At 53.6% G+C, this 12653-nt stretch overlaps 1 protein-coding gene across 4 annotated transcripts in view; it reads left to right on the top strand.

Moving 5' to 3' along the window:
• The window catches only part of SEMA3F (semaphorin 3F), a 35009-nt gene extending 23792 nt beyond the window's left edge, over positions 1 to 11217 (top strand). For all 4 annotated transcript variants that reach the window (XM_025377767.1, XM_025377763.1, XM_025377764.1 and 1 more), the window contains 12 exons: positions 4443 to 4562; positions 4800 to 4939; positions 5060 to 5174; positions 5342 to 5411; positions 5561 to 5705; positions 6712 to 6934; positions 7558 to 7646; positions 7781 to 7822; positions 8004 to 8161; positions 8375 to 8442; positions 8725 to 8858; positions 9837 to 11217. In XM_025377767.1, coding sequence (XP_025233552.1) covers positions 4443 to 4562; positions 4800 to 4939; positions 5060 to 5174; positions 5342 to 5411; positions 5561 to 5705; positions 6712 to 6934; positions 7558 to 7646; positions 7781 to 7822; positions 8004 to 8161; positions 8375 to 8442; positions 8725 to 8858; positions 9837 to 10247 — 1715 coding nt within the window. In that variant the 3' untranslated portion in view covers positions 10248 to 11217. The remainder of the gene's footprint in view (positions 1 to 4442; positions 4563 to 4799; positions 4940 to 5059; positions 5175 to 5341; positions 5412 to 5560; positions 5706 to 6711; positions 6935 to 7557; positions 7647 to 7780; positions 7823 to 8003; positions 8162 to 8374; positions 8443 to 8724; positions 8859 to 9836) is intronic.
• Positions 11218 to 12653: the final 1436 nt, after the last annotated feature.

The raw sequence follows: 12653 nt of genomic DNA, 5'->3' as shown, positions 1-12653 counted from the left end.
AAAAAAACAAAAATTAGCCAGACATGGTGGTGGGTGCCTATAATCCCAGCTACTAGGGAAGCTGAGGCAGGAGAATCACTTGAACCCGGGAGGTGGAGGTTGCAGTGAGCTGAGATCGCACCACTGCACTGCAGCTTTGGCAACAGTGAGGCTCCATTTCAAAAAAAAAAAAAAAGACTTGAAAATTGAAATTGATCTATGGGCTACAGAATGGATGTTGTGTTAGCAGGCATGAAAACAACATGTGTCTCCTTGCACACCTCCATCAGAGCTCTGATGGAGACCAAGTGCATTGTCAATGAGCAGCAATATTTTGAAAGGAATCTTTTTTTTCTGAGCAGTGGGTCTTAACAGTGGGTTTAAAATATTCAGAAAGCCAGCCAGGCATGGTGGCTAACGCCTGTAATCCTAGGACTTTGGGAGGCCGAGGTGGGTGAATCACTTGAGGTCAGGAGTTTGAGACCAGGCTGGCCAACATGGGTGAAACTCTGTCTCTACTAAAAATACAAAAATTAGCCAGGTGTGGTGGTGTGCACCTGTAATCCCAGCTACTTGGGAGGCTGAGGCAGAAGAATAGCTTGAACCTGGGAGGTGGAGGTTGCAGTGAGCCAAGATCACTCCAGTGCACTCCAGCCTGGGCAACTGAGTGAGACTGTGTCTCAAAAAAAAAAAAAAAAAAGAAAAATCGGTAAACCATGCTGTAAGTCGATGTGCTGTCATTCAGGCTTTATTGTTATTTATAGAGCTCAGGCAGAGTAGATTTCGCATAATTCTTTTTTTTTTTTTTTTTTTTTTTTTGAGATGGAGTCTCTCTCTGTCACCCAGGTTGGAGTGCAGTGGCGTGATTTCAGCTCACTGCAAGTTCTGCCTCTGGGGTTCACGCCATTCTCCTGCTTCAGCCTCCCGAGTAACTGGAACTACAGGCACCTGCCACCACGCCCAGCTAATTTTTTGTATTTTAGTAGAGATGGGGTTTCACCGTGTTAGCCAGGATGGTCTCAATCTCCTGACCTCGTGATCCACCTGCCTCTGCCTCCCAAAGTGCTGGGATTACGGGCGTGAGCCACCACACCTGCCCCCATTTCGCATAATTCTTAAGGACCCTAGGGTTCTTGGAATGGTAAATGAACATTGGCTTCAACTTAAAGCCACCAGCTGCATTAGCCCCTAATAAGAGAGTCCACCTGTCGTTTGAAGCTTTGAAGCCAGAAATTGACTTCTTGATAGCCATGAAAATCCGAGATGGCAGCTTCTTCCAAGAGAAGGCTGTTTCTTTCTTTTCTTTCTTTCTTTCTTTCTTTTTTTTTTTTTGAGATGGAGTCTTGCCCTGTTGCCCAGGCTGGAGTACAGTGGCACCATCTCGGCTCGCCACAACCCCTGCCTCCTAGGTTCAAGCGATTCTCCTGCCTCGGCCTCTCAAGTAGCTGGGATTACAGGCACATGCCACCATGCCCGACTAATTTTTGTATTATTAGTAGAGACAGGGTCTCGCCATGTTGACCAGGCTGGTCTCGAACTCCTGACCTCAAGTGATCCTCTCACCTCTGCCTCCCAAAGTGCTCAGATTAGAGGTGTGAGCCACTGGCCCTGGCCAGAAGGCTGTTTTATCTACATTGAAAATCGTGTTTAGTGTAGCCCCCTTCATCCATAATCTTATCTAAATCTTCTGGAAAACTTGCTGCAGCTTTTCCATCAGCACTTGCTACTTCACCTTGCATGTTTATGTTTTGGAGATAGCTGCTTTCCTTAAACCTCATGAACCAGCCTCTGCTGGTTTCAAACCTTTCTTCTCCAGCTTCCTCTCTTCTCTCAGCCTTCACAGAATTGAAGACAGTTAGAGCTTTGCTCTGGATTAGACTTTGGCTTAAAGGAATGTTGTGGCTGGTTTGATCTTCCACGTAAACCAGTAAAACTTTCACCATATCGGTGATAAGGCTGTTTCACTTTCTCATCATTTGTGTGTTTACTGGAATAACCCTTCTAATTTCCTTCAAGAACTTTTCCTTTGCATTCACAAATTGGCTAACTGTTTGGTGCTGGCAGCCTAGTTTTGGACCTGTCTCAGCTTTCAACATGCTTTCCACACTAAGCTTAATCATTTCTAGCCTTTTTTTTTTTTTTTTTTTTTTTTAACAGAGTTAACACTCTGTCCCCCAGGCTGGAGTGAAGTGAAGTGGCATGATCTCAGCTCACTGCAACCGCCACCCCCCCACTCCCCGCCCCCCGGTTCAAGTGATTTTCCTGCCGCAGCCTCCCAAGTAGCTGGGATTATAGGCACCCACTACCACCCCTGCTAATTTTTATATTTTTAGTAGAGACGGGTTTTGCCATGTTGGCCAGGCTGGTCTCCTGACCTCAAGTGATCCACCTGCCCCAGCCTCCCAAAGTGCTAGGATTACAGGCGTGAGCCACCGCGCTTGGCTCATTTCTAGCTTTTGACTTAAAGTGAGAGATGTATGACTCTTCCTTTCCCTTGAACACTTAGAGGCCATTGTGGGATTATTAATTGATCTAATTTTAATATTGCTGTGTCCCAGAGAATAGAGAGGCCCAAGAAGAGGGAGATGGGGGAATGGCCAGTAAGTGGAGCAGTCAGAACACACACAACATTTATCGATTAAGTTCACTGTTTTATGTGGGTGAGGTTCACAGTGCCCCAAAATAATTGCAATAGTAACAGCAAAGACCACTGATCACAGATCACCATAACAGATAGTTTGAAATATTGCAAGAATTACCAAAATGTAGGCCAGGCATGGTGGCTCATGTCTGTAATCCCAGCACTTTGGGAGGCCACGGCGGGTGGATCACCTGAGGTCAGGAGTTTGAGACCAGCCTGGCCAACATGGCGAAATCCCGTCTCTACTAAAAATACAAAAATTAGCCAGATGTAGTGGTGGGCACCTGTAGTCCCAGCTACTTGGGAGGCTGAGGCAAGAGAATTGCTTGAGCCTGGGAGGAGGAGGTTGTAGTAAGCCAAGATGGTGCCACTGCACCCTAGCCTGGGTGACAGAGCAAGACTCTGTCTCAGAAAAAAAAAAAGAAGAAGAAGAAGAATTACCAAAATGTGACACAGAGACACAAAGTAAGCATATCCTGTTGAAAAAATGGTGCTAACAGACTTGCTTGACACAGGGTTGCCACAAACCTTCCTTCTATAAAAAAAGCAGTATTTGCAGCACACAAAGCCCAGTAAACTGAGGAGTGCCATGGTGTGATCTTGGCTCACTGCAACTTCCGCCTCCCGGGTTTAAACGATCCTCCTGCCTCAGCCTCCCAAGTAGCTGGGACTACATGCGTGCACCATCACACTCAGCTAATTTTTTAATATTTTTAGTAGAAACGGGGTTTCACCACGTTGGCCAGGATGGTCTTGATCTCTTTGACCTCATGATCCACCTGCCTTAGCCTCCCAAAGTGCTGGAATTACAGGCATAAGCCACCATGCGCAGCCTCTTATTTTTTTTTTTTTTTTTTTTTTTAAGATAGAGTCTTGAGGCCGGGCGCGGTGGCTCAAGCCTGTAATCCCAGCACTTTGGGAGGCCGAGACAGGCGGATCACAAGGTCAGGAGATCGAGACCATCCTGGCTAACATGGTGAAACCCTGTCTCTACTAAAAAAGTACAAAAAAACTAGCCGGGCGAGGTGGCGGGCGCCTGTAGTCCCAGCTACTCGGGAGGCTGAGGCAGGAGAATGGCGTGAACCTGGGAGGCGGAGCTTGCAGTGAGCTGAGATCCGGCCACTGCACTCCAGCCTGGGTGACAGAGCAAGACTCCGTCTCAAAAAAAAAAAAAAAAAAGATAGAGTCTTGCTATGTTGCCCAGGCTGGAGTGCAGTGGCATGATCTCGGCTCACTGCAACCTCCGCCTCCCTGGTTCAAGCAATTCTCCTGCCTCAGCCTCCCGAGTAGCTGGGATTACAGGCCCCCGCCACCACGCCCGGCTATTTTTTGTGTTTTAGTAGAGGTAGGGTTTCAGCATCTTGGCCAGGCTGGTCTCCAACTCCTGACGTCAAATGATCCACCCACCTGGGCCTTCCAAAGTGCTGGGATTATAGGCATGAGCCACTGCACCCGGCGTGTTAGCTATGCTCTTGAGGTGATTTACATTTGTTGTGTCTGTGGGGTAGAAATACTGTACAGTGGTGTTGACAGCTCTTCCTGATTTTGCTTTCAGTGACCTCAGGTTGGTAGCTTGAAATTAGTCATGGCAGGAGTATTCACACCACAGAAATGGGCTATTGCTACTAATCAGAGCTGATTGTTACTAATCCCAACCCCCCCAGAGCCAGTGGTGAAACACTGACCAGCACTCCACTGGAGATAAGATCATGCCCCAGGGAGCCTGAGCAGGGAGATAAGGCCCTGCCTTGGAAGTCATCTGAGCTGTGCCCTGGCCCTAGCAAACAGCAGCCCTCTGACTGACCCACTGGCCCACCCACAGATGAGGAGCTCTATGCTGGTGTGTACATCGATTTTATGGGCACTGACGCAGCCATCTTCCGCACACTTGGAAAGCAGACGGCCATGCGCACGGATCAGTACAACTCCCGGTGGCTGAACGGTAAGCGCAGCTCCAGGAGCCCTTCCATGGCCATGTGTCTGGGATGCGGCAAGGAGGTTGCAAAGAAGCACATGTCGGGGAATTAGGGACATATTTAGCCTATGACTACCTGGGGCAGGGGTAGTTTCTTATCTGGAGAGGAGTTGGGGGTGTTCTTGTACCTGGCTGGGGATGTTGGAGAACATCAGGGGCATCATCAGAGTAGGGGCTCACCTAGCTGACCCCTGCTATCTGCAGACCCGTCGTTCATCCATGCTGAGCTCATTCCTGACAGTGCGGAGCGCAATGATGATAAGCTCTACTTCTTCTTCCGTGAGCGGTCGGCAGAGGCGCCACAGAGCCCCGCTGTGTATGCCCGCATTGGGCGCATTTGCCTGGTATGCATTGGCAGAGCCACCAGGCTGCCTCCTCCACCAATTCTGCCTTCATCAGCCCTGCTTCAGCCAGGGTGTGGGGTCAAGAGCTGATCTGACCTGGCCTCTTGCCCCACCCCTCAGAATGATGACGGTGGTCACTGTTGCCTGGTCAACAAGTGGAGCACATTCCTGAAGGCGCGGCTCGTCTGCTCCGTCCCGGGCGAGGATGGCATTGAGACTCACTTTGATGAGCTCCGTGAGTGCCCAGCAGGCAGGCAGGGTGCTCTGGCTACAGCAAGAGGGATAGAGGCTGGATGGGTGGTCAGGGTGCCTTTGGTGGACCCCCTCCCCTGTGCAGGAGTGGGTGAGGCCCAGGGGCTCCCACCCAAGGCACCCTCCAATACCTTCTCCCTCTGTTCCCAGAGGACGTGTTTGTCCAGCAGACCCAGGACGTGAGGAACCCTGTCATTTATGCTGTCTTTACCTCCTCTGGGTGAGGCTGGGTTCGGGGCCAGCAGTGGCAGGAAGTGGCCCCGTTGGGGGATTATAACTCGTGTAGGACCCTGGCATGGTGGTGAGCTGTGGGGAGGGGGCATTTGGGGAGGGACCCTGTCCCGCTCAGAGCGCCTCCTGTGCCCACAGCTCCGTGTTCCGAGGCTCTGCTGTGTGTGTCTACTCCATGGCTGATATTCGCATGGTCTTCAACGGGCCCTTTGCCCACAAAGAGGGGCCCAACTACCAGTGGATGCCCTTCTCAGGGAAGATGCCCTACCCACGGCCGGGCACGGTAAGAACCCCACTCATCTTGCCTCTCCCCTTCGTCTTCTTCTAAGAGGCCTCTGGGTCAGGCCCTCTGCAACATGGACCCCACCATCATGGCCCTCCCAGCCAGCAGAGGTAGTGAGCTGCAGTGCACACAGACGGGCCTTCACACACAGTTCAGGCTGTGGAGGAGCTCAGCCAGGATTCTGGGACAAAGATGGTGTGCTGGGTGCTCCTCAGAGGGTCCTCTGTGGAACTGTCTGGGAGCCAAAGGTTGGAGGGAAGCGTCTTCCCGGCGGACACTGGAGGCAGGCTGGAGGTTGGCTCAGCTGAGGAACAGGAGGCAAAGAACTGGGGAGGGGCAGGGCTAGGCCTCAGGCAGGGTCTCAGAGGTCACAGAGGTGTGTCACTTTATCTTGATGTGACACTGGGCTGATGCAGGAGTCTAAACAGGAGAGCAGCGGATCTGATCAATGCACTCTGACTCCATGTGGTCAGGACTGGGCTGGGGAAGCTGGTCTCAGCGGGGGACAGGGGAGGCTTCCCTCCAGAGGTAACCTGGAGTCAGAAGGATGGGCCAGACGTAAGCTGACCATGGTGGGGGCAGGCTGAGCCCAGGCTCAGGTGACAGCTTCAGGAAGGAGGAGAGTGAGCCTGGTGTGTGACAAGGACGTCGGGGCCTGTAGTCCAGCTGTGCAGGAGGGAGACAAGTGAGACCCTAGGAACAGCCAGAGAGAAAGGAGATGACAGGGTGGGGAGGGGACGTGGAAGGGAGTGGTCTGCTTGGCCAAATGCTGCCACGAGGTCATGGCACATGAGGCCAGGGAGGTGGCTGTGGCATTTGACCACGTGAGACTTTGGCCGGAGCAGGACCTGTAGAGGTCAGGTGCAGGGCAGAAACCTGGAGAGGGGCTTTGGGGAGAGGAGCAGGTTGAGGTGGTGGGGACAGTGCAGCGGCCTCTTCTGAAGCTAATGGCTCCAGCCTGCACTGCCCAGGCAGCCTGGGACTGACACTTACCACCTGTCCACAGTGCCCTGGTGGAACCTTCACACCATCTATGAAGTCCACCAAGGACTATCCTGATGAGGTGATCAACTTCATGCGCAGCCACCCGCTCATGTACCAGGCCGTGTACCCTCTGCAGCGGCGGCCCCTGGTGGTCCGCACAGGTGCTCCCTACCGCCTCACCACTGTTGCTGTGGACCAGGTGGATGCAGCCGACGGGCGCTATGAGGTGCTTTTCCTGGGCACAGGTACCCACTGCTGCTCCCGGCCTCTCCCACGCTGGGCCCACCGGGTGCGGGGTGCAGATCCTTGGGGCTGGGGCTTGCCCTGCTAGGGCTTGCTGCAAGCTCATCAGAGTCACCTCTTCATCTTCATCCTTTGGTGCCTTCTCCCTATTGCTGGGATAACAGAGGCTAGGGGTGAGAAAACCCCATTCCCATTTCCATCCACAGGGGCCCAGGAGAACAGGGACACTAGGCATCTGGAGACCTATGTATGGCAGGAAAGGGGTGGAGACAGATGTTAGACACCTCCAGGATACACAGGCCATACACATGCTCATGTGTGTACACACATGACACAGTGCACCCCCTACAGTTCCAGCAGCCCAAACACAGGAGAATGCATGTCCCAGTGTCCTGTTCTCAGTAGGGCCCAAAATCAGTGTCTGGATTGGTGGGGGCAGACCCTGGCCATGACCCCCTATGTCCTGGGCCAGTCCCTTTGACCTGGGGAAACTCTTCCACCTTGGCACAGAGCTCCAGCTCCAATGCCCTAGGGGGGTTTGGGCCCTGGTGGGGGAAGGGGCTGAGGCTGGTACCCCTTCCCCAGCATCCCCAGCCCCACTGAGGCCCTGCCCGGCCCGTTCCAGACCGCGGGACAGTGCAGAAGGTCATTGTGCTGCCCAAGGATGACCAGGAGATGGAAGAGCTCATGCTAGAGGAGGTGGAGGTCTTCAAGGTGGGTGTGACACCACCCAGTCCTGACCTCTTCACCTTGACCCTCCCCCGAGTCCCAGCCTCTGACCCAAGACCTCTAGGTCAGGGCAGGGAGGGGGTCCCTGAGGTCCCAAGCTGATCTTTATCTTTTTCTAGGATCCAGCACCTGTCAAGACCATGACCATCTCTTCCAAGAGGGTAAGTCTTTGGCCAGGTGGGCCAGGGATGGGGACAGGGCCTGCATCCCCTCAGGGTCATGCCCTTGGCACAGGAATGGGTAAATTGAGACATGGAGCAGGGAAGAGGAGCCCGGCCTAGGTGGCTATTGGTGAGGCTGGCTGTGTGACAGGAACTGACAAGGCCCTACCCTTTGCCCTAGCAACAACTCTACGTGGCATCAGCCGTGGGTGTCACGCACCTGAGCCTGCACCGCTGCCAGGCGTATGGGGCTGCCTGTGCTGACTGCTGCCTTGCCCGGGACCCTTACTGCGCCTGGGATGGCCAGGCCTGCTCCCGCTATACAGCATCCTCCAAGAGGTGTGGATCCCTAGACACCTGGGATTTTAGCAACCAGACCCAGGCCCTATCCTAGGGGATTGAGGGTGCATGTGATATTACCCTCGGGGAGTCATATGGGTAAGACATCACTTCCCCAGGGAAAAAGGGCCCTGCCCTGGAGTCATCAGGGATACAGGGACCTGGGGGGGCAAGCTTCCTGGGAGTACTCCTTCAGGGGCTATCCCCATTCAGGCGGAGCCGCCGGCAGGACGTCCGGCATGGAAACCCCATCAGGCAGTGCCGTGGGTTCAACTCCAATGGTGAGTATACTGGGCCTCATCGTGGGGTGCTGCTCACACTGCAGAGCGCCATGCAGCCCACGAAGCTGCTCACAGGGCCCCCACTGTAAGGGTGCCCTGATGGCTAATGGGGGGTGGGGGCTAATGGAGATGGGATGTCCCTAGTTGCCCCCTCAAGGAATGGAGCCCCATCAACACAGAGCTCTACATTAGTGAGTGGGTTCCCCTTGGTGCCTGCCCCGAAGCAGCCAACAGGCTGCTTGGAGGTGATGCTGCTTTTGCTCAACCCCTCTCACTCTACAGCCAACAAGAATGCCGTGGAGTCTGTGCAGTATGGCGTGGCCGGCAGTGCAGCCTTCCTGGAGTGCCAGCCCCGCTCGCCCCAAGCCACTGTTAAGTGGCTGTTCCAGCGAGATCCTGGTGACCGGCGCCGAGAGGTGAGTGCCTGCGCCCAGTGCTGCATTGTGGATGTGAGAATCCTTGTGCAGTGGTGAAATGTAGTAGAGGAGTGATCTGGAGCAACTCTCATGCTGTGAAACCCCTTCCAAGTTCCCTTCGCTACATGCAGATCCTTTGAGTGAAAACAGTTATGTGGAAACTCCATGGGACTGGCCTCATTCTATGGAAAGTGTTTCTAGGTATGCCTCTTCACATGAAAATTCCATATGCATACCACATTGGGGGTGTATCTTCTACAAAAACATCATATGAGTGAGCTCCAGTATGTGGAAATTCTGTGGGACCCTCATTTTATGGAAATGCCCTATGCCCTACAGGTGTCCCTGTTTACATGGAAGTTCTATGTGGTTATCCCAGTTGCATATTCTCATTAAATGGAAATTCTGGCTGGGCGTGTGGTGGCTCACGCCTGTAACCCCAATACTTTGGGAAGCCAAGGCAGGCAGATTGCTTGAGGTCAGGGGTTCGAGACCAGCCTGGGCAACATGGTGAAACCCTCTCTCTACCAAAAATACAATTAGCTGGACGTAGTCATGCATATGGTCCCAGCTACTTGGGAGGCTAAGGTGGGAGGATGGCTTGAGCCTGGGAGGCAGAGGTTGCAGTAAACTAAGATCATTCAACTGTACTCTAGCCTGGGCGTCAGAGCCAGACCCTGTCTCGAAAAAAAAAAAAAAAAAAAAGGGAAATTCTGTGTGCGCTTCAAATTTTCCTCATTGTACAGAATGTACAGACCATACCTCCTTATGGTCATCCCTCCTGAAATGGAAATCTGTACAGATGCCTTATTCAAATATCTCTCATTATGTGGAAACTTCATGTGGTTTTTGTGGCATATGGAAATCCCACATGGGTGCCTCTACACAGAATGACCACAAAGGTGGTCTGATCTGGTCACTGGTTAGGGCCTTAGGGTGGTCACAGAGCCTCTGAACCCCCTCTCCTTGCCCCTGCAGATTCGTGCAGAGGACCGCTTCCTGCGCACAGAGCAGGGCTTGTTGCTCCGTGCCCTGCAGCTCAGCGATCGTGGCCTCTACTCCTGCACAGCCACTGAGAACAACTTTAAGCACGTCGTCACACGAGTGCAGCTGCATGTACTGGGCCGGGAAGCCGTCCATGCTGCCCTCTTCCCACCACTGGCCGTGAGCGCCCCGCCACCCCCAGGCGCAGGTCCCCCAACGCCTCCTTATCAGGAGCTGGCCCAGCTGCTGGCCCAGCCAGAAGTGGGCCTCATCCACCAGTACTGCCAGGGTTACTGGCGCCATGTGCCCCCCAGCCCCAGGGAGGCTCCAGGAGCACCTCGGTCTCCTGAGCCCCGGGACCAGAAAAAGCCCCGGAACCGTCGGCACCACCCTCCAGACACATGAGGCCAGCTGCCTGAGCCCTGCCATGGGCCAGCCTAGCCCTTGTCCCTTTTAATATAAAAGATATATATATATATATAAATATATATATATATAAAATATCTATATTCTATACACACCCTGCCCCTGCAAAGACAGTATTTATTGGTGGGTTGAATATAGCCTGCCTTAGTGGCAGCATCCTCCAAAACTTAGACCCATGTTGGTCAGAGACGGCAGAAAACAGAGCCAGCCTAAACAGGCCCAGCCAGTTGGTGGGGCCAGGCCAGGACCACACAGTCCCCAGACTCAGCTGGAAGTCTACCGGCTTGACAGCCTCCACCAAGATCTACAGGACAAAGGGAGGGAACAAGCCCTGCTCGAATGGGGCACGGACTGTCCACCTTTTCTGATGTGTGCTGTCACTGTCAACCTGTGCTGTGGCATAGACATGGATGCGAGGACCACTTTGGAGACTGGGGTGGCCTTAAGTGCACTCAGAGAAGGGAAGAAGGGGCCATCACAGGATGCCAGCCCCTGCCTGGGTTGGGGGCACTCAGCCACGGCCAGCCCCTTCCTGGGTATTTATTCTCTATTTATTGGGGATAGGAGAAGAGGCATCCTGCCTGGGTGGGACAGCCCCTTCAGCCCCTTCTCCCCTCCCCGCCTGGCCAGGGCAGGGCCACCCCACTCTACCTCCTTAGCTTTCCCTGTGCCAGTTTGACTCGGAGGCTGGGAGCATAGCAGAGGGGCCAGGCCCAGGCAGGGCTGACGGGAGGCCCCAGCTCTGAGGGGAGGGTGTCCGTGGTAGAGGCCTGGGGCCAGTAGAGGCTCCCCAGGGCTTATGTCCACCATGTCAAGCAATAGGTGTGGATGTAATTAGCTCTGGGAGCAGTTGGGTAGATGGGTGGGGGCTCCTGGTGGCCTTCTGCTGCCCAGGCCACAGCCGCCTTTGGGTTCCATCTTGCTAATAAACACTGGCTCTGGGACTAGACTTTGGCTTCTCTCCTTCGTCGGGGGATTCACAGCCACATGTGATGGGCCTGGGGAGCCAGGTGGGGGACTGGGAAGGGAGTAGATTGGCTCCATTTAAAGAAACCCAACATGTAGAAACCACATTTAGTTTGACAAACCTGGGCTGCTGCACCACCCCAAACACTTGGGCAGTGCGAAGGGCTGCAGAGCCCCCCCAGGGCCCACTCACTCCTCAGGGTCAGGGAGGGTGGGTGGAGCCTGAAGGCTGAAAGTGGCACAAATGAAACGGCCTCACTCCTGGACAGATCCCCATCATCCAACAGGGTGGGTGTAGAAGCTGCCAGCCTGTGGTAGGAGCCAGCATTCACTTCCCACGCACACTATTTAGAGATAGCCGTTAGTGCTCGGTGTCTGGGGCCCCAGCACCCCCTTGTGGTCTCTTGAGTCTGTGGCAGAGTTGAGTGCTGAAAGGCAGCCAGGTTCCAGGGAAGGAGTCCAGCCAGGAAGCTCAGGGTGCCTGGAGGAGCCTTTGAGAGCCCAAGATTTGGGTTTTCCTATGGAGGTTGAGGGTGGGAAATCTCTAGAACCTGGGAGCTCAACACTTCGGGCTCAACCTAAACAATTTCTGCCCAGCAGTGAGCCCTGCACCTGAACAGAGCACCAGACCCCCTAAGCTGAGGCAGGCAGGCCCTGGAGATAAACTTAGGCAGGCCTCGGCACACCCACATCAGAGAGAGCAGGAGCAGGATAGGTGAGCCCCATTCCTCCATACCCCAGGGAACACCATACCTGCTCTGGGATGCAATTTCTCCACTTGACAACAGGCCTGCAAAACATTGTCTGGAAGAGCCTGGCCACCTCTGCAGATCAGAGACTTTGTTGCACCCAAATTCAAGTGTACATATAGGCACAGGCACCTGGAAGCATGCATGCACACACACAGTCATACACAGGCAGAGATGGACACGCAAGGCACACATATGCTCAGGTACACACAGGCATGTTCACACCCCTGCATATAAGCAAGTGCACACGTGCAAACCTACACAAACTGCAAAACACACAAGCTTATGTGTGCATGAAGAGAAGTACACAAAACATTCACACATGCATACACATGTATATACACGTGCACACATAAGCATGCACACAGGCACGTGATTCCTATAAGCACACACGCTCACAAAGGCATAAACACATAGGCACACATGTACACACAGGTATTCATGCACAAACGTGTCAAGTTATTGCTCACTTGGTGCCAGTAAAAGACACACCCATGGCCGGGCAAGGTGGCTCACGCCTGAATCCCAGCACTTTGGGAGGCCGAGGTGGGCAGATCACAAGGTCAGGAGATCGAGACCTTCCTAGCCAATATGGTGAAACCCCGTCTTTACTAAAAGTATTTAAAAAATTAGCTGGATATGGTGGCACGTGCCTGTAATCCCAGCTGCT

This window comes from Theropithecus gelada, chromosome 2, assembly GCF_003255815.1.
Source record: "Theropithecus gelada isolate Dixy chromosome 2, Tgel_1.0, whole genome shotgun sequence".
NCBI classification, from domain to species: Eukaryota; Metazoa; Chordata; class Mammalia; order Primates; family Cercopithecidae; genus Theropithecus; species Theropithecus gelada.
Note: the sequence above shows the minus strand (reverse complement) of the source record. Positions and strands in the feature narration are given on the sequence as shown.